The sequence below is a fragment of the Neovison vison genome, chromosome 6 (genome assembly GCF_020171115.1).
Source record: "Neovison vison isolate M4711 chromosome 6, ASM_NN_V1, whole genome shotgun sequence".
NCBI classification, from domain to species: domain Eukaryota; kingdom Metazoa; phylum Chordata; class Mammalia; order Carnivora; family Mustelidae; genus Neogale; species Neogale vison.
In genome coordinates, this window is record NC_058096.1 from 118610382 (window position 1) to 118634853 (window position 24472).

Consider the following 24472-nt stretch of genomic DNA (forward strand, 5'->3'; position numbering starts at 1 on the left):
CTTTTCCTTTTCTTTCTCCTTTTTTTTTTCTTCATAATTGATCTGGCTAGAACTTCCACTACTATGTTGAATACAAATAGTGAAAACAAGCTTCTTTGCTTTGTTTCTGATATTAAGAGAAACAGCTTTCAGTCTTTCACCTTGAGTATGATGTTCATGTTCATTGTGGGAATTCAATATATAATTTGCATTATATTGAAGTAGTTTCCTTCTGCTCCTAGTTTGGAGAGCATTTTTATCATGAAAGAGTGTTGAATTTTGTCAAATGTTTTTTCTATATCAATTGAGATGACCATGCCGTTTCCCACCTTCATTCTATTAATGTGGTGTATTGCATTGATCAAGTTTTGTATGTTGAATCATTCTTGCATTCCAGGAATAAATCTCATTTAGTCATGGTATATAATCCTTTTAATATGCTGCTAAATCCAGCTTGCTTCTATTTTGTGGAAGACTTTTGCATCCATGTTTGTAAGAAATACTGGTCCTAAGGGATGTATTTTTCCCCCTTGTAGTGTATTTGGGTTTGTTATCAGGGTAATGTTGGCCTAAAAGAATGAGTTAGGGTGGGGCACTTGGGTGGCTCAGTCAGTTGGGTGCCTACCTTCAGCTTGGGTTGTGATCCCAGGGTCCTGGGATCGAGCCCCACATCTGGCTCTCTGCTCAGTGGAGAATCTGCTTCTTCCTCTCTCTCTGCTCCTGCTTTCGCCCTCACTCCCTCTCTTTCAATAAATATAATTATATATTAATATAATAATAATAATATATTTAATATATATTTAATTATATATATAATTAATAATATATAATTAATATAATAATAATAATAAATAAAAATTATTTCTCTCAAATAAATAAATAAAATCTAAAAAGAAAAAAAAGAATGAGTTAGGGAGTGCTCCTTCCTCTTCAGTTTATTGGAAAAGTTTGAAAAGGATGGTGTTAGCTCTTCTTTCAGTGTTTGGTATAATTCCCCAGAAGCTATGAGGCCCAGGGCTTCTCTTTGTTGGGAGATTTTTGATCACTGATTCAGTCTCCTTACAAGTTATAGATCTATTCAGATTTTCTATTTTTTTATGATTTAGTCTTGACAGGTTTTGTGTTTCTCAGAAACACACTGATCATCTCGTGGAGGTTATCTGATTTGTTGGTATAGAACTGTTCACAGTGCTTGCTTATGATCTTTTCTTTCTGTAGAATTGGTGGTAATGTCCCCACTTTCATTCTCATGTCAGTAACTGGAATCTTCTCTCTTTTTTTCTTAGTCCACCTAGCTACAGTTTTATCCATTTCTCTGGTCTTCTCAAAGAAGCAACTTTTGGTTTTATCGATTTTCTCTATTTTTCTATTCTCTATTTCACATATCTCTGCTCTAATCTTTATTACTTTTTCCTTCTTCTGGCTTTGAGTTTAGTTTGTTCTTCTTTTTCTAGGTCCTTAGGATGCAAAATTAAGTTCATTCCTAATATTCTTCCTTTCTGTTATCTTCTTTTCTTTCTTTCTTTCTTTGTCTTAATTCACTTTGCCAGAAGTTTGTCTACTGTATCTTCAAAGAACCTACTTTCGGCTTTATTGATTCTATTTTCAATTGTTTCTGTTTCAGTATGTTCTATTCTTCTCTTAATATCCTCCATTCAGTTTTCTTTTCCTTTTTTCTTTCTGATTTTTTAAAAAAGGTTTTATTTATTTATTTGACAGACAGAGATCACAAGTACGCAGAGAGGCAGGCAGAGAGAGAGGAAGAAGAAGACTCCCCGCTGAGCAGATAGCCCGATGTGGGGCTCCATCCCAGGACCCTGAGACCATGACCTGAGCCGAAGGCAGAGGCTTAACCCCCTGAGCCACCTAAGCGCCCCTCTTTCTGAATTTTTTGCTCACCTTCTCTCTGAGGGTTCCAGATTTATGCCGGAGATATTCAGTTTACAGTGTCCTGATCTGAGAATGTGTCTCCTTTTCCCATGGAGCCTTTAAAACTCAACACTCTAGATCTCAAAGAGCTGCAGATCCTGTGGGAGACTGACTTACCATCTCAGGTTTCAGCTCTTTCACTCCTGAGTATTTCTTTCCTTTCTTCTGATCTCAGTCAGCTCTGCACTGAGCTCTGCTCTCTCCATTATCTGGCATTTACAGGTTTTGCCCTTAAAGGCTTATCTCTTCTTCCATATTGCTGGAAACAGAGTTGTACTACTGTTACAAACAAACAAAAATATTTATTTAAAAAAAATTGGGCTATGCTATCATGAAACTTTTGCTGCTGATATTGATTGTAACAGAGGTGATGCAGGTTCTGAAAATATACTAATTGCCAAGATTTTATAATAAATTTAGTAAGTCTGGCATGTCTGTAACTTCTGTCTGGTGACTCAAAGTCAGATAATAGAGCAATGCTCTTATTTACGTTCTTAGGAAAATGAAATAAAGTTGATAATAATTATGTAGGGAATGTTTTCTAATCTAAACTTTATCTGGACAAAACAAGTTCTGCAACCTTACTGAAGAGAGTTCAGGCATAAAATTGGAAGTCCTATAAGCAAATCTACTCATCATTCTGAATATAGGAAGTCTCCTTTTAAAGTTGAAGCGGACTCATTTGAGGGTTAAGAAGGGACCCAAGGACCTCCAAGCTCAGTCTGAAGCTCATTCCATGCATCTGTCCATGCCAGTTTAGAAGTATGTCACCTTTCCTTAACTACTATCAACAAAGCACAGGGGTGACTGTGTGGCTCAGTCAGTTAAGCACCTGCCTTTAGCTTGGGTCATGATCCTGGGGTCCTGGAATCGAGTCCTGTGTCGGACTCCCTGCTCAGCGGGGAGCTTAATTCTCCATCTCCCTACTGCCCCCTCTGTTTGTACTCTCTTTCTGTGTCAAATAAATAAATAAAGTCTTAAATTAAAACAAACAAACAAACAAACAAAAAAGGCACAGAAGCTGGCAAGTGAGTCACTTATTTTTTTTTAGTCACTTATATTTTAATAAATTAAAGCTGACTCATAATCATTCTCACTAACCTGAATGTCCAAATTGTTTTCTTCTTTTTTTTTTTTTTGAAGATTTTATTTATATATTTGACAGAGAGAGATCACAAGTAGGCAGAGAGGCAGGCGGGGGGGGGGGGAAGTAGGCTCCCTGCTGAGCAGAGAGCCTGATACAGGGCTTGCTCCCAGGACCCAGAGCCCTGAGTTCATGACCTGAGCCAAAGGCAGAGGCTTAACCCACTGAGCCACCCAGGCACCCCATCCAAATTGCTTTTTTAAGAAGAGAAAGTGGTAGAATTATAGTCAACTCCAGGAACTGCTTTTGAACCTTCTTCTCTGGGCATTTGTCTTTCTGTAAACTTCATCTGTTCGTTCATGACCCTCCTGTGAACTTCCCAGGTGTAATCTGAAACTGGCCCCTGTGCTCAGAGGGTCGAGAGAGACCCAAGAAAGAGGTGGGCCACTCCAGGTTGGTAGGTGACAGTTTTAATAATAGCAAAGGGAACTTAAGTACAGGCTTGTCTTGGGCAGCAACAAGCTGAATAGATCCTGGCACCTGCCTGCCAAATCTTACAAGGTTATAGAGAGGCCCTAACTGGGCTCAGTCACATATGTCCTGTAGGTGTTTCCAGCACTATATCACTAACTTTTTTTCTTTTTAAAAAATATTTATTTATTTATTTTCAGCATAACAGTATTCATTATTTTTGTACCACACCCAGTGCTCCATGCAATCCGTGCCCTCTATAATACCCACCACCTGGTACCCCAACATCCCACTCCCCGCCACTTCATACTCCTCAGATTGTTTTTCAGAGTCCATAGCCTCTCATGATTCACCTCCCCTTCCAATTTCCCCCAATTCCCTTCTCCTCCCTAACTCCCCATGTCCTCCATGCTATTTGTTATGCTCCACAAATAAGTGAAACCATATGATAATTGACTCTCTCTGATTGACTTATATGTCACTATCTTAAGGCAGTCCTTGGAACAGCCTCTGGGAGTAGGAAATGGACATGGAGCCCACATTTCCAGGATAAAGGGAGGGGCAAGGAGCCTGCAAGTGCCCGGGGGTCCAGCTCTTGGGTCAATGGTGGGTGGGGAGTGTGTCACATCTTTTTGACCATGTTCACCAACATCATCCCTCCAACTAGTTAGGAACACCGAGGTGAAAAATAAGTTTGAGTATAGCTAGGGAGCCAGTGAAAACAAAAAAGAATAATTTCCTAGAAGAAACAAAACAAAACAAAAAAACCTCACTGTTTCTTGGTTTCTTCTTTGCTCTAAAAGACCCAAGATTCTTAACAACAAAATTCAGGAGGATAGTTTGCCCTACTGGTTGACTGAGAATTTGTCTGTGACTAGTGGGAGCACAGTCAAATATTTTAAACCAAACAGGCTGGTATTTAAATATTCTGCCTAGCAAGTAAATTGGGAAAAAAAAAAAAAAGGCATGATCAGTTAAATTAACGTCGTGTTATAAAATGACCAAGGTAGAGTATGTACTTCTTAGGTTTCTGCTAGATTGGGAAAAATGTTAGAAATGAAGGGGGGAAGTAGACCTTTAATTTGTTTGTTTGTTTGTTTGTTTGTTTAAAAAAAATATTGTTCAGGTTGCAAGAGCTAACATTTTCTCCCACTGGGGTGTTTAAAACGTCTGGTAACCGTTCTAGTCTAACCTTGCCCTCCTTTTCATAAGGAAGACTGCTGTCGGTTGTTACAGCCCTGAGATAGTCACTCTATAGGAATCTTGCACCTGGACACTGAGTTCTTGTTGCAAAATTTTTCCTTTAAGTTTACCTGTAGGCATATCTAAATCTCCAAGCTGGAGCAGGTTTTATTGTCCCAACTCAATCTTGGGCTCATTTAGGCACAGTGCCAGCTAGTTAGTCAGGGATGCATACCGTGCTGTGTGACCGAATGCCTTCCTTCCATATAGATACTATTTATTGTCCATAGGGAAGGAACTTGTTTTCATCTCTTTGGACGTCTCAGGGCTGTCTTAAGGGAAGAAATATTTGGCAACTTCACCAAGAAAGACTGGCCACTTCAAATCAAATAAAAAAGATGAAAACTTAATTTTATTCCAACTTTCTTGAAAAAAATTGACGATGTCTTTTTCATTTAAAAGAGACATTCACATTATAGGGTTTTTAAAAAGTTAGCACATGTAGTTGACAAATTTACTCTTGGGGCCCTGACTATATATGTCAGAGCCCTCAACCATCTAGAGAAGCCCCTTCTTCTATTTATTTATTTAAAATTATTTTTGTTAACATACAATGTATTATTTGCCCCAGGGGTACAGGTCTGTGAATCATCAGGCTTACACATTTCACAGCACTCACCATAGCACATACTCTTCCAGTGTCTAACTCAACCACCCTCTCCCTACCCCCTTTCTTCTAAATATCAGTCTTATCAATCCTTTGAGTATTTTGAATTTGGCCAATCATGAAAAATCTCCTTCTTCCAGGTAAGTATATTGAAATTGGCTATTGACACCTTGGAGAAAAGAACTCTCTTCAAAGAAAGAGCAATATCTTGGTCTTGATGTTCATAATACTTAAGAGAACAACATCTCTTGGTACATGGAAAAGAGTTTTCAGGAAAGACCTAAATACTTCAAATTTGTTATAACTGGATTTGTTGTTGTATCTCAATAACTGCAAGGGGGGAAATGTTTTTCGGGGGAACCAAAGATGGTTTTTGGAGAAAAAAACCAATTTAAGTTACTGAACTAATGCAAAATATTAAATGAAATTAGATTGTCATAAATGAACTTCTACTATGCTGCCTATCTCTTTACCAATGGGTCCATGCTTTTGTTCAGGCGGCCTAGACAAAGGGTCATACAATGACTTTCATGGACCCTAGGCACTGTTTCCCTCCTGGGGTTCACACGTTGTTAAAAAAATTATTTTATAGCTGTGTTGGACTAAAGAAAAATGTGGCCAAGGATAGATTAATTATTATATATTCACTATTATGACATTGATTTTTTTCCCCTTCTGATTATAAAAAAAAGAACATAAAAACAGTTTTGTTGGTCTTAAAAGTAGTTAGGGGCACAGGTCATGGCCCATATGACAATTTAAGGTGGTTGTATCTTTAGAAAGAGCTTGCTGAGGTTTGTAGAAATGGGTGACCTGAGCTCAAGAACCCACATGGTTTTGAAAACCAAATAGAATTAATTCGACTTCTACTTAAAAAGAAAAGGTTAAGTAGGGAAGAAAAGTTCTGGATGGTAGAGAGAGGAATCACCCACAAGGAAGGTCCTCAGGAAGAGTGAAATGAAATAAATATAATTACCTGACTAGAAGACAGGATTCCCATCCCCATGACAGAAACCCACACTATTCCACAGAAGAAGGAGTCACTTCAAACTTGAGCCCTCACATTCTGCTGTATTACTGGGTGTACTTCCAAGTGCTTAACATGAATAAACAACTTGTTTAAGATAGTACAAGTGATTGACATGTTTGCTGTCAATAGGAAATGTATTTAGGCATGTCTGGGATTCAAACATACAAGATCACAACTATTTACCAATTCTTGCTCTCCAGAGAAGTTTCTGATAGGCCAGTAATTTTTTTGCATGGTTCAGATGGACTAATAGAAAGAAATGAAGGAGTAAAACAAGATCACAAGAATAACAGTAGGGGTTAAAACTGAAAAAGTTTTGATGGGATGAAGACACAAATTGGGAAGGAAACTGGAGAGATAAAAACTGGATTAAGGAGAATAAAGAGAGGCTGGGAAAAGAAGAGATGGCTATCTAACTCCTTTGTAGTGCTTGAGAAATACGAGTATAGGATGGGTGACAATTTGAAATTTGTTGAGTACATGAACCGTGGGTGTATTTTAAATAAAACATTCATCTGAAACTGAAGTACATGGGTGATGACTTATAACCCAGGTATGGGGAAAGTAGGAGGTCACCTCCACCATTTTCCATTACTATCTTCCAAACTAACTGCTAATGGACACAAATTACTACCACAAACATTCGTTACCATATAATTTAAGACTAATTGTTACTTATGTGAGTAAAAATATTAGCCATAGTTAAATAAATAAATCCTTACAGCCATTTAGTCCAGGGAATTATGATATGGATATGGACATGTACAAAAATAGTTAAAAACCCACAGTTACAAAGAAGTAGAATCCGATGTCTCATAAGACATTCATTCATATATGTAAAGTGGATAATACTCAACCCCCATTGACTGAACAGACGCTACGAAGAAGAACTCCTTGTGAAAATAGTACTGAAACGCCAACCACACAAATATAAAAATGTCAGAAAAGTGGAAGGCATCAGTTCAATAAATACCACTGTAAGAAACACAAAACACAAATTAGAACAGGACACAGGCAATTTTAATCCAATCACCTCAAAGTCTCAAAGACAAGAGAATAAGAAGTACCCTCAGCAGCACTGTGTTCCTTCTTCTATTCCAGGAACTTCATCAACTTCTCCGAATGACACAAGACAGAGTACGGAGACCAAAGGAGAACCTCACAACAGCACCACCTCCACAGTGTTCACATCAACTCCTTCATCCTCCACACGTAGATCCACTCCCACGGACAAGACTTCCCACGACATAGCCACCTCTGGGACAGCAGGCACGTCCCCTCCCTCCAGTGTCAGCGACAAGACTTCCACAGGGTCAGAAGTGCCCACAACATCAGCCGCTACAACTCACATTCCATCCTCTTCTACTGTTAGCAACACACCTGCCATGACCTCAGAGATCCCCACAACACCAGGGTCAACAGACACCCCGCGAGGAATCACAACACACAGGCCAATGACTGATCAGACAAGTGCAACTGCGGTCACATCAAGTGTCACAAGCACCAGTACAACTGGGGGAACCTCGGCACCACCCTCTTCCTTCAGTACTGCTCCAGACACAACAGCATCATCTCAGGGCCACACGAGTCAGACCACGGAGACTAGCAGAGAACCTCACACCAGCACCATCAACACAGTGTTCACATCAACTTCTCCATCCACCATACGTGGATCCACGCCCACGGACAAGACTTCGCACGACACAGCCACCCCCGGGACTGCAAGCATGTCCACTCGCTCCAGTGTAAGCGACAAGACTTCCACACGGTCAGAAGTGCCCACGTCATTAGCCACTACAACTCACATTCCATCCTCTTCTACTGTTAGCAACACACCTGCCATGACCTCAGAGACCCCCGCAAAACCAGGGTCAACAGACACCCCGCGAGGAATCACAACACACAGGCCAACGACTGATCAGACAAGTGCAACTCCGGTCACATCAAGTGTCACAAGCACCAGTGCAACTGGGAGAACCGCGGCACCACCCTCTTACATCAGTACCGCTCCAGACACAACACCATTGTCTCAGGACCACACGAGTCAGCCTACGGAGACCAGCAGAGAACCTCACACCACCACAATCTCCACAGTGTTCACATCAACTCCCTCCTCCTCCCTACGTGGATCCACTCCCACGGACAAGAATGCCCACGACACAGCCACCTCTGGGACGGAAGGCACGTCCCTTCCCTCCAGTGTCAGCGACAAGACTTCCAGAGAGTCAGAAGGGCCCACGTCATCAGCCACAACAGCTGACATTTCATCCTCTTCTACTGTTAGCAACACACCTGCCATGACCTCAGAGATCCCCACAACACCAGGGTCAACAGACACCCCACGAGGAATCACAACACACACGCCAACGACTGATCAGACATGTGCAACTCTGGTCACATCAAGTGTCAGTAGCACCCGTGCAACTGGGGGAACCACGGCATCACCCTCTTCCTTCAGTACTGCTCCAGACACAACAGCATCATCTCAGGGCCACACGAGTCAGACCACGGAGACCAGCAGAGAACCTCACACCACCACCATCTCCACAGTGTTCACATCAACTTCATCCACCATACTTGGATCCACGCCCACGGACAAGACTTCGCATGACACCGCCAGCCCCGGGACTGCAAGTACATCCACTCGCTCCAGTGTAAGCGACAAGACTTCCACACGGTCAGAAGTGCCCACGTCATCAGTCGCTACAAATCACATTCCATCCTCTTCTACTGTTAGCAACACACCTGCCATGACCTCAGAGATCCCCACAACACCAGGGTCAACAGACACCCCGCGAGGAATCACAACACACACGCCAACGACTGATCAGACAAGTGCAACTCCGGTCACCTCAAGTGTCACTAGCACCAGTGCAACTGGGGGAACCTCGGCACCACCCTCTTCCATCAGTACTGCTCCAGATACAACACCATCGTCTCAGGACCACATGAGTCAGACCACGGAGACCAGCAGAGAACCTCACACCACCACCATCTCCACAGTGTTCACATCAACTTCTCCATCCACCATACGTGGATCCACGCCCATGGACAAGACTTCCCATGACACAGCCACCTCTGGGACGGCAGGCACGTCCCCTCCATCCAGTATGAACGACAAGACTTCCACAAGGTCAGAAGTGCCCACGTCACAAGCCGCTTCAGCTGACTTTTCATCCTCTTCTATTGTTAGCAACACACCTGCCATGACCTCAGAGATCCCCACAACACCAGGGTCAACAGACACCCCGCGAGGAATCACAACACACACGCCAACGACTGATCAGACAAGTGCAACTGCGGTCACCTCAAGTGTCACAAGCACCAGTACAACTGGGGGAACCTCAGCACCACCCTCTTCCTTCCGTACTGCTCCAGACACAACAGCATCAACTCAGGGCCACACGAGTCAGACCACGGAGACTAGCAGAGAACATCACACCAGCACCATCAACACAGTGTTCACATCAACTTCTTCATCCACCATACTTGGATCCACGCCCACGGACAAGACTTCGCATGACACCGCCACCCCCGGGACTGCAAGCACGTCCACTCGCTCCAGTGTAAGCGACAAGACTTCCACAGAGTCAGAAGTACCCATGTCATCAGCCGCTTCAGCTGACATTTCATCCTCTTCTACTGTTAGCAATACACCTGCCATGACCTCAGAGATCCCCACAATACCACGGTCAACAGACACCCCGCGAGGAATCACAACACACACGCCAACGACTGATCAGACAAGTGCAACTGTGGTCACATCAAGTGTCACAAGCACCAGTGCAACTGGGGGAACCTTGGCACCACCCTCTTCCATCAGTACTGCTCCAGACACAACACCATTGTCTCAGGACCACACGAGTCAGCCTACGGAGACCAGCAGAGAACCTCACACCACCACCATCTCCACAGTGTTCACATCAACTCCCTCCTCCTCCCTACGTGGATCCACTCCCACGGACAAGAATGCCCACGACACAGCCACCTCTGGGACGGAAGGCACGTCCCTTCCCTCCAGTGTCAGCGACAAGACTTCCAGAGAGTCAGAAGGGCCCACGTCATCAGCCACAACAGCTGACATTTCATCCTCTTCTACTGTTAGCAACACACCTGCCATGACCTCAGAGATCCCCACAACACCAGGGTCAACAGACACCCCGGGAGGAATCAGAACACACACGCCAACGACTGATCAGACAAGTGCAACTCTGGTCACATCAAGTGTCAGTAGCACCCGTGCAACTGGGGTAACCTCGGCACCACCCTCTTCCTTCAGTACTGCTCCAGACGCAACAGCATCGTCTCAGGGCCATACGAGTCAGACCACGGAGACCAGCAGAGAACCTCACACCACCACCATCTCCACAGTGTTGACATCAACTTCTCCATCCACCATACGTGGATCCACGCCCACGGAAAAGACTTCCCACGACACAGACACGTCTGGGACATCAGGCACGTCTCCTCCATCCAGTGTCAGCGACAAGACTTCCACACGGTCAGAAGTACCCATGTCATCAGCCACTTCAGCTGACATTTCATCCTCTTCTACTGTTAGCAATACACCTGCCATGACCTCAGAGATCCCCACAACACCAGGGTCAACAGACACCCCGCGAGGAATCACAACACGCACGCCAACGACTGATCGGACAAGTGCAACAACGGACACATCAAGTGTCACAAGCACCAGTGCAACTGGGGGAACCTCGGCACCACCCTCTTCCATCAGTACTGCTCCAGACACAACACCATCGTCTCAGGACCACACGAGTCAGACCACGGAGACCAGCAGAGAACCTCACACCACCATCATCTCCACAGCATTCACATCAACTCCCTCCTCCTCCCTACGTGGATCCACACCCACGGACAAGCCTTCCCACAACACAGCCACCTCTGGGACAGCAGGCACGGCCCCTCCCTCCAGTGTCAGCGACAAGACCTCAACACGGTCAGAAGTGCCTACGACATCAGCCGCTACAACTCACATTCCATCCTCTTCTACTGTTAGCAACACACCTGCCATGACCTCAGAGACCCCCGCAAAACCAGGGTCAACAGACACCCCACGAGGAATCACAACACACACGCCAACGACTGATCAGACATGTGCAACTCTGGTCACATCAAGTGTCAGTAGCACCCGTGCAACTGGGGGAACCACGGCATCACCCTCTTCCTTCAGTACTGCTCCAGACACAACAGCATCATCTCAGGGCCACACGAGTCAGACCACGGAGACCAGAAGAGAACCTCACACCACCACCATCTCCACAGTGTTCACATCAACTCCCTCCTCCTCCCTACATGGATCCACGCCCACGGACAAGACTTCCCACGACACAGCCACCTCTGGAATGGCAGGCACGTCCCCTCCATCCAGTGTCAGCGACAAGACTTCCACAGGGTCAGAAGTACCCATGTCATCAGCCGCTTCAGCTGACATTTCATCCTCTTCTACTGTTAGCAACACACCTGCCATGACCTCAGAAATCCCCACAACACCAGGGTCAACAGACACCCCGCGAGGAATCACAACACACATGCCAACGACTGATCAGACAAGTGCAACTGTGGTCACCTCAAGTGTCACAAGCACCATTGCAACTGGGGGAACCGCGGCACCACCCTCTTCCTTCAGTACTGCTCCAGACACAACAGCATCATCTCAGCACCACACGAGTCAGACCACGGAGACCAGAAGAGAACCTCACACCACCACCATCTCCACAGTGTTCACATCAACTTCTCCATCCACCATACGTGGATCCACGCCCATGGACAAGACTTCCCATGACACAGCCACCTCTGGGACGGCAGGCACGTCCCCTCCATCCAGTATGAACGACAAGACTTCCACAAGGTCAGAAGTGCCCACGTCACAAGCCGCTTCAGCTGACTTTTCATCCTCTTCTATTGTTAGCAACACACCTGCCATGACCTCAGAGATCCCCACAACACCAGGGTCAACAGACACCCCGCGAGGAATCACAACACACACGCCAACGACTGATCAGACAAGTGCAACTGCGGTCACCTCAAGTGTCACAAGCACCAGTACAACTGGGGGAACCTCAGCACCACCCTCTTCCTTCCGTACTGCTCCAGACACAACAGCATCATCTCAGGGCCACACGAGTCAGACCACGGAGACTAGCAGAGAACATCACACCAGCACCATCAACACAGTGTTCACATCAACTTCTTCATCCACCATACTTGGATCCACGCCCACGGACAAGACTTCGCATGACACCGCCACCCCCGGGACTGCAAGCACGTCCACTCGCTCCAGTGTAAGCGACAAGACTTCCACAGAGTCAGAAGTACCCATGTCATCAGCCGCTTCAGCTGACATTTCATCCTCTTCTACTGTTAGCAATACACCTGCCATGACCTCAGAGATCCCCACAATACCACGGTCAACAGACACCCCGCGAGGAATCACAACACACACGCCAACGACTGATCAGACAAGTGCAACTGTGGTCACATCAAGTGTCACAAGCACCAGTGCAACTGGGGGAACCTTGGCACCACCCTCTTCCATCAGTACTGCTCCAGACACAACACCATTGTCTCAGGACCACACGAGTCCGACCACGGAGACCAGCAGAGGACCTCACACCACCACCATCTCCACAGTGTTCACATCAACTCCCTCCTCCTCCCTACGTGGATCCACTCCCACGGACAAGAATGCCCACGACACAGCCACCTCTGGGACGGAAGGCACGTCCCTTCCCTCCAGTGTCAGCGACAAGACTTCCAGAGAGTCAGAAGGGCCCACGTCATCAGCCACAACAGCTGACATTTCATCCTCTTCTACTGTTAGCAACACACCTGCCATGACCTCAGAGATCCCCACAACACCAGGGTCAACAGACACCCCGGGAGGAATCAGAACACACACGCCAATGACTGATCAGACAAGTGCAACTCTGGTCACATCAAGTGTCAGTAGCACCCGTGCAACTGGGGGAACCGCGGCACCACCCTCTTCCTTCAGTACTGCTCCAGACACAACAGCATCATCTCAGGGCCATACGAGTCAGACCACGGAGACCAGCAGAGAACCTCACACCAGCACCACCTCCACAGTGTTCACATCAACTCCTTCATCCTCCATACGTAGATCCACTCCCACGGACAAGACTTCCCACGACACAGCCACCTCTGGGACGGCAGGCACGTCCCCTACATCCGGTGTCAGCGACAAGACTTCCACAAGGTCAGAAGAGCCCACGTCATCAGCCGCTTCAGCTGACTTTTCATCCTCTTCTACTGTTAGCAACACACCTGCCATGACCTCAGAGATCTCCGCAACACCAGGGTCAACAGACACCCTGCGAGGAATCACAACACACACGCCAACGACTGATCAGACAAGTGCAACTCCGGTCACATCAAGTGACACAAGCACCAGTGCAACTGGGGGAAACGCGGCACCACCCTCTTCCTTCAGTACTGCTCCAGACACAACAGCATCATCTCAGGACTACACGAGTCAGACTACGGAGACCAGCAGAGAACCTCACACCACCACCATCTCCACAGTGTTCACATCAACTCCCTCCACCTCTCTACGTGGATCCACTCCCACGGACAAGACTTCCCACGACACAGCCAACTCTGGGAGGGCAGGCACATCCCTTCCCTCCAGTGTCAGCGACAAGACTTCCAGAGGGTCAGAAGGGCCCACGTCATCAGCCACGACAGCTGACATTTTATCCTCTTCTACTGTTAGCAACACACCTGCCATGACCTCAGAGATCCCCACAACACCAGGGTCAACAGACACCCCGCAAGGAATCACAACACACACGCCAACGACTGATCAGACATGTGCAACTCTGGTCACATCAAGCGTCAGTATCACCCATGCAACTGGGGTAACCTCGGCACCACCCTCTTCCTTCAGTACTGCTCCAGATGCAACAGCATCGTCTCAGGGCCATACGAGTCAGACCACGGAGACCAGCAGAGAACCTCACACCACCACCATCTCCACAGTGTTCACATCAACTTCATCCACCATACTTGGATCCACGCCCACGGACAAGACTTCGCATGACACCGCCAGCCCCGGGACTGCAAGTACATCCACTCGCTCCAGTGTAAGCGACAAGACTTCCACACGGTCAGAAGTGCCCACGTCATCAGTCGCTACAAATCACATTCCATCCTCTTCTACTGTTAGCAACACACCTGCCATGACCTCAGAGATCCCCACAACACCAGGGTCAACAGACACCCCGCGAGGAATCACAACACACACGCCAACGACTGATCAGACAAGTGCAACTCCGGTCACCTCAAGTGTCACTAGCACCAGTGCAACTGGGGGAACCTCGGCACCACCCTCTTCCATCAGTACTGCTCCAGATACAACACCATCGTCTCAGGACCACATGAGTCAGACCACGGAGACCAGCAGAGAACCTCACACCACCACCATCTCCACAGTGTTCACATCAACTTCTCCATCCACCATACGTGGATCCACGCCCATGGACAAGACTTCCCATGACACAGCCACCTCTGGGACGGCAGGCACGTCCCCTCCATCCAGTATGAATGACAAGACTTCCACACGGTCAGAAGTGCCCACATCATCAGCCACTACAACTCACATTCCATCCTCTTCTACTGTTAGCAACACACCTGCCATGACCACAGAGATCCCCACAACACCAGGGTCAACAGACACCCCACGAGGAATCACAACACACATGCCAACGACTGATCAGACAAGTGCAACTGTGGTCACCTCAAGTGTCACAAGCACCATTGCAACTGGGGGAACCGCGGCACCACCCTCTTCCTTCAGTACTGCTCCAGACACAACAGCATCATCTCAGCACCACACGAGTCAGACCACGGAGACCAGAAGAGAACCTCACACCACCACCATCTCCACAGTGTTCACATCAACTTCTCCATCCACCATACGTGGATCCACGCCCATGGACAAGACTTCCCATGACACAGCCACCTCTGGGACGGCAGGCACGTCCCCTCCATCCAGTATGAACGACAAGACTTCCACAAGGTCAGAAGTGCCCACGTCACAAGCCGCTTCAGCTGACTTTTCATCCTCTTCTATTGTTAGCAACACACCTGCCATGACCTCAGAGATCCCCACAACACCAGGGTCAACAGACACCCCGCGAGGAATCACAACACACACGCCAACGACTGATCAGACAAGTGCAACTGCGGTCACCTCAAGTGTCACAAGCACCAGTACAACTGGGGGATCCTCGGCACCACCCTCTTCCTTCCGTACTGCTCCAGACACAACAGCATCATCTCAGGGCCACACGAGTCAGACCATGGAGACTAGCAGAGAACATCACACCAGCACCATCAACACAGTGTTCACATCAACTTCTTCATCCACCATACTTGGATCCACGCCCACGGACAAGACTTTGCATGACACCGCCACCCCCGGGACTGCAAGCATGTCCACTCGCTCCAGTGTAAACGACAAGACTTCCACACGGTCAGAAGTGCCCACGTCATCAGTCGCTACAACTCACATTCCATCCTCTTCTACTGTTAGCAACACACCTGCCATGACCACAGAGATCCCCACAACACCAGGGTCAACAGACACCCCGCAAGGAATCACCACACACACGCCAACGACTGATCAGACAGTTGCAACTCTGGTCACCTCAAGTGTCACTAGCACCAGTGCAACTGGGGGAACCTCGGCACCACCCTCTTCCTTCAGTACTGCTCCAGACACAACAGCATCATCTCAGGACCACACGAGTCCGACCACGGAGACCAGCAGAGAACCTCACACCAGCCCCATTTCATCAGTGATCACATCAAATCCTTCTTCTTTCCTAAGTGAACACACTGGTAAAGAGGGCATTTCCCAAGACACAGGCACATCTGGGACAACAATATCTTCATTGCCTTCCAGTGTGAGCCAGAGACTTTCATCTTGGTCAGTTGTCACTCATCCATCCACCGACCGTGTTTTCTCGGAGTCTATTCCGTCTAGTGATATTGCCACAGCTCAGACCATATTCAATTTCTATAGTTCAACCAGTAATTCTTCATTCTCTCATTCAGCCCCTGGTTTTCCCATTACCTGGAGTTCCACCACCCCATTCACAGGTCCTTCTACTCCTCTGTCTTTTAGCAGCAGTTTTCCACCATCCACAGCATCGTCAAGCTCCACTGTGAGGACTCAGACATCCGGTAATTGGGGCCTCCAGGTTCTTGGTCTCTCAGGGTGGCTCAGTTGGCTCAAGTCAGCCTAGTTAAGTGCTTGTTAGAGGATGGTGAGATAGCATTACCAGGCTAGCATTGAGGGCACAGCCACAAATGAATTGAGCGGGAATATGGTGAGTGATGTGTCACCATTCCCTCTACCCCAGAAGACTTTTGCTTATGTGTAGGGATTAATTTGGGTGTGGGCAAAAGATAGAGGAGAGTTTCTTGCTGTCTCTCCCAGCCCAGGTCTGACTCACAGATCCTGAAGTGTATCACACTCTCTGACTCTGCTACTTTCTGACTGTAAGACCCACTGCAGTTTTCTGTCTCTGCATGCCCAGGAACCATCACCACCTCGGTGAGGATAGGCAGCCAGAGAAGGACAACACCATCACCACCCTCAACAACCTCCCAGACTCGTACAACCCTGTCTCCTAGAACATCCATAGGCACACACTCAACACCTGCTCCAGTCCCTGTCAAGCCCAAGAAAGGTTAGTGATTCTGTAGGTCTGGGGGCTCTCCATATTGCGATGGAGAGAATTGAGTTGGTGTGGGTGCTGAAGTTATGGCAACTTGTGAGATCTACCAGTGAGAGCCCTTTTGGGTAGCTGGGGGAGCTGGTTCCATGGAACTGCCTCCTCTGGGCCATGAGAAGTCCAGGTGCTCCCATATCCCCTTTAGAGGGGTGCTGTAACTCCACCTCAGGCTCCTTGCTCATAGACTGCTCTCTCGGATCACAGGCTCTCACAGGGGATTTTGAGACAGCACAACTGCTCAGTTGTGCTTCAGAACCACTGAAGGCTGGCTTTGTACATGGCACTGGGCTAGGATGGGGGGTTAAGAAATGATCAAGGTGCGGTTTAGTAGGAGACAGATCTCCTGCCTTGATAAGTGCAATTAGAGGAATAAATGTAGGGTGTTGGACATGCACAATGGAAGGTCCCTAGGGGATGTAGGGGTGTGCTCATGGTGAAGAGGAGGCTTTCTGGAAAGAATGAATAGGAGTTGGGGAAGAGGAAACATCCCAAGCAGGCAGGAGGGCTTGAAGAGCTGGAATAAAGATCTAGATATGAACAGTAGTCCCAATATTGCATGGGGAGGATATCCGCAAAGCACTTGGGGGTGCTGGAAACAAAGGGAAGAGTATTGAGAAATGAGGCTGTCATGTGAGCGAACCAGGGAGGACATGGTAGGGTCTGTGTTTATGAATGGTGCTATGGTGTTTGGGGTGTTGGATGAATTTGCAGGAGGCCAGGAGAGTTGTATACAGATACTGTGGCATTCCAAGCAAACCAGGGGAGGGCTGCCAGGAAAGAAAGGAGGAGACCCATTTGAGAAATATTTAGGATAACTTTTCTTGAACTGGAGCCCAAAGACTTCTAAGGAGTCCAAGGACAAATTCTCTCCACCTACTGTATCTAGAGAAATACCATCTTAGGAAACAAGTCTCTTTCTAAGAAATGGTTATTTCAATTACTGATCTTCACATTGGAGTTTTGTCTTTGAACCCTTGAAAGAATTATGAGAATCATAATAGATGCAGAATAACTTGATGGTGTTCTGACAGCAGGACCTGTTTTTCTTCAAAATGGTAAAGGATGAGAGTTCCCACTGAATGGGTAAAATGAAAAGATGGGTTAAATGCAAGCAGAGAGGGGGATAGAAGAGTCCTTGAGGACTCCGAGTTGGGTGTAGGGGCATCTTGGGGAAGCTCTCTGTCAGCCCTAAAGTAGTCAGGACCCATGAGAATTTCCTGCCCTTCTTTGTGCTGGCCCAGGTGTTCCCCTCTTCCCCTATGGGCCAAGTGTTGGAGATCGGGAGTTTGTCAAGAGGATCTCGGACTTCACCTCGCCACTCTTCAAGCCCCAGATTGGCTTCCCTCTTGGCTTCTCTCTCCGGGATTATCTCTATGTGAGTCCCCAGCTGCAGCCCAAAAGACAGGACCCGTGACCTGTGTTCCCCAGACTCTGCTTCTCTCTCCAGGACTTGGAGATGGCCCTGTGACCGTGACTGTAGTCCAGAGGAAGGAAGAATGCAACAAACAACACTTGTTAGACACCTCCTGTGTCCCTGCCTCTGGCACAGTTTGCATTTATACTCTTTAATGCCTGGTTGCTGACTGAGGAAGACTGAGCTAGTCAAGGCCGTCTCCCCTCATGGACAAAAGTGTCTTTACCTCAATAGAGAGGTCTGGGAATCCACTAAGCTCTCCACTGTTTTCAGAGCCTTTTTAATGAGTTAGAAGCTCTACTTGGGAAACCGCCTTTTAATGCTATTTACATTTTCTATGAATATTTCCTGACTCCTCAGTCCAAGGACACCATGTCTCCTGGAGAAGAGACGGAATGGTGGTTGTGGTACTTGCAGGCCTCAGGGGTGGGCATGGGGGCTGGGGCAGGACACACTAAGATAGGGCAACCCAGAGACGGGACTGAGTGTAGCAATCGTCTAGCCCACTCTGATGTGGATGGAGCCTCAGGATGGCTCTATGGGGACTCACCCAGAGGGCTCTGCTCTGTGATGGGCTTGTTTGTAGATGGGGTTGGCCATGGAAGCAGGGGAAAACCTACCATGTCAGGAGTGTCCTGCAGATGTAGAGTATTGTGTGAGAACTACGTAAAGGGGTCTCTCCCAGCAGGCAGGGAGATGAATGAAACGATCTTGTGGAAGTGGTTGACATCTCTGCAGTTTACACAGAGAGGTCCTTGGGGGTAACACTTCTGAGGAGCTGGCCCTGTGCTGGGATATTTTTGTCCCTTCCTCCTTCCTCCCTAAACACTAACCAGAAGAACTTTTGTGCCCAGTTCACAGATAATGGGCAGATCATCTTCCCGGAGTCAGAGTACCAGGTTTTCTCCTACCCCAATCCCCCTCGTAGAGGCTTCACAGGCCGGGACCCCGTGGCCCTGGTGGCTCCATTCTGGGACGATGCTGATTTTTCCACTGGCCAGGGAACCATATTTTATCAGGTGAGCCTTTCCAATCCCAGAATTCAGGATCCCCGAGCAGCCAGCAAAGAGAGACAAAGGGCTATGAGGCGGGGTGTGTGTGTGTGTGTGTGCACGTGTTACTGTTGTCTGAGCCTGGGCTCTGTGTGGGCAGGGGATGATGTTTAAATATGAGGGTGGGGGAGGAAACAGAGCAGGACTGTTACATAGACTTGGGAATACCCTTTCACAACCATGAACATACCTGCAGATAGGGCCCTCATTTCCTTGTCTTATCTGCTTTCCTTTCCTAGGAATATGAGACACTCTATAATGAACACAACCTGCTAGTCTGGCAGGTGGAGTCTTGGATTAAAAAGTTCACCTACACCTGGAACTACAAAGCAAGATGGACCCTAAAGGTCACGTGGGTCAAAGCCCCTGCCTATCCCGCCCGGTGGACCTACGGGGTGAGTGAAACAATGGACAGCTCCCTGTGAACCATCTGAAAGTCAGACATCCTAGAACCCTAGGCAGGGGCCGCTTTTCTAACATGTGCTCTGACTCAGGGACAGATCACCCCCACCCTGTTTGCTGAGCACTCACTTAGGACTTATTGGGTTGAAACATAGGAAATAGAATTTTTGTAAGTCAAAAATGGCTGACTATTGGCAATTGTATATATATGACTCAACCTGATATTATTATCTACATTTTAGAAGACGATGGTTAGAGAGGTTAAGCAATCTGCTCAAGGTCACCCAGCTGGCCAATGACAATGCCAGGCTTGGAAATGAGGCTTTCTGACTTCCAACTCTGGCTCTCAGTGGCAGAGCCATCCAAGGGCAATGATCAGCCTACACGGTGTCCTCAGTCTTCCCCCAGGGACTCAGCTCTTACAGCCCTTGTGTGGTCTAGTCTCTCACTTCTTTGGGTCAATGAGTTCGTTGGTTACCTACTTTGTTCAAGCAGTGCTTGGCATCTGCTTCCAGAGGACCTCTAGTATCTGGAGGACCTCTGTGGTCCATCCACAGTATTTAGGTTGAGGGGACATTTGAACAATGTGCTTAAAAATATCCCAGAGGAAGCTAAATAGGCCTCCCTTGGCTCTCTGGGGTGGTGGCTAACCTTTCTGAGTCCTGAAGCTTTTCTACACAAACTCTCTTCTCACTGGATCCTAAACCAGAGCCTTTTATCACCCCTCCCTGGAGAGAAGTCATGAAGAAGGCAAATGCACTACGATAGATAGGTGCTTTGATCCCCAGGGTGAAAGCTGTCCTGCACAATTCCAAACATTTTCTGGGGAGGCCAGGAAAAGATGATGTGTGTGCCAGGCAGGGTGGTGCGGAGGGTGATGGGACACCAGGGAGGAGACCCCAGATCTCTCACAGGCAATCCTATGTTTGTCTCCAACCGACCTCCAGACCAACACCTACCAGGCCATCCTTTCCACGGATGGGAGCAGGTCCTACGCCCTGTTTCTTTACCAAAATGGCGGCATGCAGTGGGATGTGACCCAACGCCCAGGCAACCCGGTCCTCATGGGCTTCTCCAGGTAGGATGGGGATGGGCAGTCAGCACTGAACAGATACAGGAAGTGGTCCAGGGCAGGATTTTGGCTGCATATCCACTCCTAATCCCCCCAGGACAGGCTGTGAATCCTTCTTGCTGATGTTTCTGACTCACACCAACTCCAGCTCCCACTTCTTGCTGTTTCAAATTAAAAGATGCCCATTCACCTGACATTCTCTTTCCCAACCCAATCCCCAGGCTTCATGATAATTCCCAGAGCTTTGACCTCTCTGATTTCTACTGACATTAGCCAACCCCTCTTGAGCTCTCAAGTATCATAGTAATACCAGCCAACATTTATTACACAAACTACTTAAGATGCATTATTTTATCTAATTATCACAACCCATGAAGGAGATACTCCTTACTACCCATTCTACAGGTAAGAAAACTGAGGTAAAAATAGATCAGTAATTTGTCCAAAGTCACAGAGATGGAAGTGACAAAGCAGGACCTTGCACCCAGATATTTGAGGCTGAAATCTGCCTTCCTGACTTCTGTTGGGCTGAGCATTAATCCCTCATCTAGGGGCACCAACAGCTTGTGCGGGGTCAGTGGGAAAGACAGAGGGTAGAGGGAGAAAGCCATGGACGGGGCCATGGATTCCTGTGTGTGAAGGTGACTCAGTCTCCGACAATAGTTCTCAACCACTCTTTCGAGATGCTGGTGTGTGCAATCAATTGTAAAGGTCACATAATGTGTTACTAGTCATTGATGCAAATTCTCTTAGACGGTGTTCAGGGTTGCCCCTATAATTCTATTGCTTTCCCTTGCTTTTTCATGTGCTGTGAAAGAGAAAGAAGTTGAATTATTCCACTAGCTAGGGATTGTCCACCCTCCTGAGTAGTCCACGGAGGGTGTCCCACCCATGTGCCTCACCTATCCTGTGGCAGAGAGGAGGAAAGTCAGGAGTCACTGCTCAGAGGCAGAGATTGGCTCTTAGCATCCCAACGTCCGGTCCCCTCCCCAGCCCTCTGTCCAATCCCCCCATTGAAGGGAAACTCATCAGAAGAAGGCCTGAACCCTGTTGTGTGCACACTTCTGCCTTGTGCACACTTCTTGCAGTCAGTGGTCAGCTATAGAATAAATCAGAGTCTTCCTTCCCTTTGCCCCCCCCATCTCTGCCCTCTCCTGCTTGTTGCTAGGAGTCAGAGATGCCGGCTGCCTGATGAGCTGACTGTGTAATGACTGGTATCTAATGACTACCCACACTGAGTGATGGTCTGTCCCACTGGTGGCATGAATGTACAACTAGTCGACCCAGAGGAAAGACCCCGTGTGTGACGGAGGCATGCGATTTTTTTCCCTTTGCCTGCAGTGGAGATGGGCATTTTGAAAACAGCCCACTGACATACCAGCCACTGTGGAAGAAGTATCTACCAGACCAATTCCTGAATTCCAACTCAGGTAAAAGTGCCACTTCTTCACACACAAGCTGGACTCCAATCCTCTCTGTCCTCAACTCCAGGAGTCATGAGAGTCCTAATGAGGCAGCCCTCTAGCATCTCCACCGCCCCAGGGCATCCCCCACACAATCTGACCCACAAGTACAATCAGGACTTGGCACTACCCAAATGCGTCTGGTACCTTCTGTGCCATCACACAGCACAGTCCCAGCCAGGGTTATGTTCCTCCCTGGGATGTGCCAAAGCCAGGTCTCTCAGTGGGGGACCAGATCCTGGAAGTAAGGACAGGGCTGTGCCAGGAGGTGGGGATATGAATGGGCCCTTAGGTCCAAGTGTCCTGTCCCAGGGCTGGAATAAGAACCCAGATGAGATCCCCGCAGGCAATCTGCTGGGGGGAGATCCAGAAGTCTGACATTCAGCCAGTAATCATTAACTGAGCACCTGCTGTGTGCTAAAATCCAGGAATAGGAAGGAGGCAGAGAAAAAAAGGAAAAAGACTGACTATGTTTGCTCTCAAGGAGCTCTCACTCTGTTAAGAAGGCCAGGGCTTCTGTATCAGGAGGCTCCATGGGACATGACTCAATCTGTTGTCCAGAGGTCCCAATGGGACAGAGATTACAGTTCCCAAAATGTGAGTTGAATGAAGGACAGTTTTGCATTGGAAATCAGCCATGTAGATTGTGAAGCATAAATCTACTTCTCTTTGCTCTGGGACAAGAGCTTTTGGTACACGGAAGCTATGTCAAATCGTGGGTGCCATCTTGTGGAGAGAACTGCCCTGTCAGATTCTGGGCCATTCTATCAAGATGCATCTTCTTGTGACCTAGAGGGCACAATATGATTGTGTGTGTGTGTTTTGGGGAAGAATATCTGATTTGTTTCCCATGATATCCAGCCATTGTAAAGAAGATAAAGTAAATATTTTTTCGAAACCTTAGCAAATTATAGTTATCTTGACAATTTCTTCTTTTGTGTGGGAACAGGGTCAAAATCTAATACATTATGTCCTGTTGTGTCTTATTGGGCTCTGGAGGCCCCTTTTCACTCCTGGCTTTTGGGATAGGCAGTATGTAACCTACGGTTAAAGCTTAAATTCAAACCAGGGTTTTTTCTCCAGTTACTTGTCCCTTCTGAGGATGGCTTCTGGGCCCAGAGGATGCTTCCTCAGCCTCATGGTGCTGGAGCAAGCCCCCAACTGGCTGTTGTCCTGTCTACTTTGGCAGTCTGTGCTGGGGGAGGGGGAGGGTCAGGGATGAAAGCCAAGGTAAAGATAAGGATGCATGAGGAAGGACTAGTTTGGGGAGATGGGAAGGCACTGGAGTTCAGAGGGCAGATGGGAGGGTTGGAGGATTGGTGGACGAAAGCTCAGGGCTGGGGTCTGGCTCTGAGTGCATGCAGGTGAGTCTGCTCTGTCCATCACTTGTCCCAGGGTTTCCCTCTAAGATCCAAGTTTTAAGGGCCTCTGGATGTCTCATAAAAGGGGCCAGTCTGAACTGGGTCCCTTCCCTGGAGTTGCTGTCCAGAGTCGGGGTGGGGGGGGTGGCATGCAGAATGTGCATTGATGAGTTAGGCTGCTAAAGCAGAGAGCTTGTGGCCAGAGGCCCTGGGATAACCCCTCCTTCCTTTGCTGCTCTAGGCATCCGGGGCCTGCAGGTCTATAGCCTACACGGGGAAGAAAGGCCCAACTACCGTCTCCGGTGCCTGCAGTGGTTGAAAGAGCCTCGGGGGCCCACATGGGGCTGGAACCAGATCTCCTGCCCTTGCTCCTGGCAGCAGGGACTATGGGATTTAAGATTCCAGCCCATCAGCATGGGTGACGCCCCCTTCCTGTTTCCTGGGTCATCCCTGCTGTGCCTCATAAGTCCACCCACCAACCCTCTGCTCGCACCTGACCTATCCCTTCCAGGACCCCTTCGCCCCGCCCACCCTTCTCCCTCCACCCCATACCCGCCCCTACCCCTCTCTCCAGACCTCTGGGCC

The 24472-nt window shown here is 48.0% G+C and overlaps 1 protein-coding gene across 2 annotated transcripts in view; it reads left to right on the forward strand.

Moving 5' to 3' along the window:
- The window catches only part of MUC4 (mucin 4, cell surface associated), a 55816-nt gene that overhangs the window by 16125 nt on the left and 15219 nt on the right, over positions 1-24472 (forward strand). Inside the window, exons 2-8 of one of the 2 annotated variants that reach the window (XM_044255157.1) lie at positions 16926-17078; positions 18365-18498; positions 19392-19556; positions 19829-19984; positions 20939-21069; positions 22405-22493; positions 24129-24305. In XM_044255157.1, coding sequence (XP_044111092.1) covers positions 16926-17078; positions 18365-18498; positions 19392-19556; positions 19829-19984; positions 20939-21069; positions 22405-22493; positions 24129-24305 — 1005 coding nt within the window. The remainder of the gene's footprint in view (positions 1-16925; positions 17079-18364; positions 18499-19391; positions 19557-19828; positions 19985-20938; positions 21070-22404; positions 22494-24128; positions 24306-24472) is intronic. The other variant, XM_044255158.1, reaches the window with a different exon arrangement.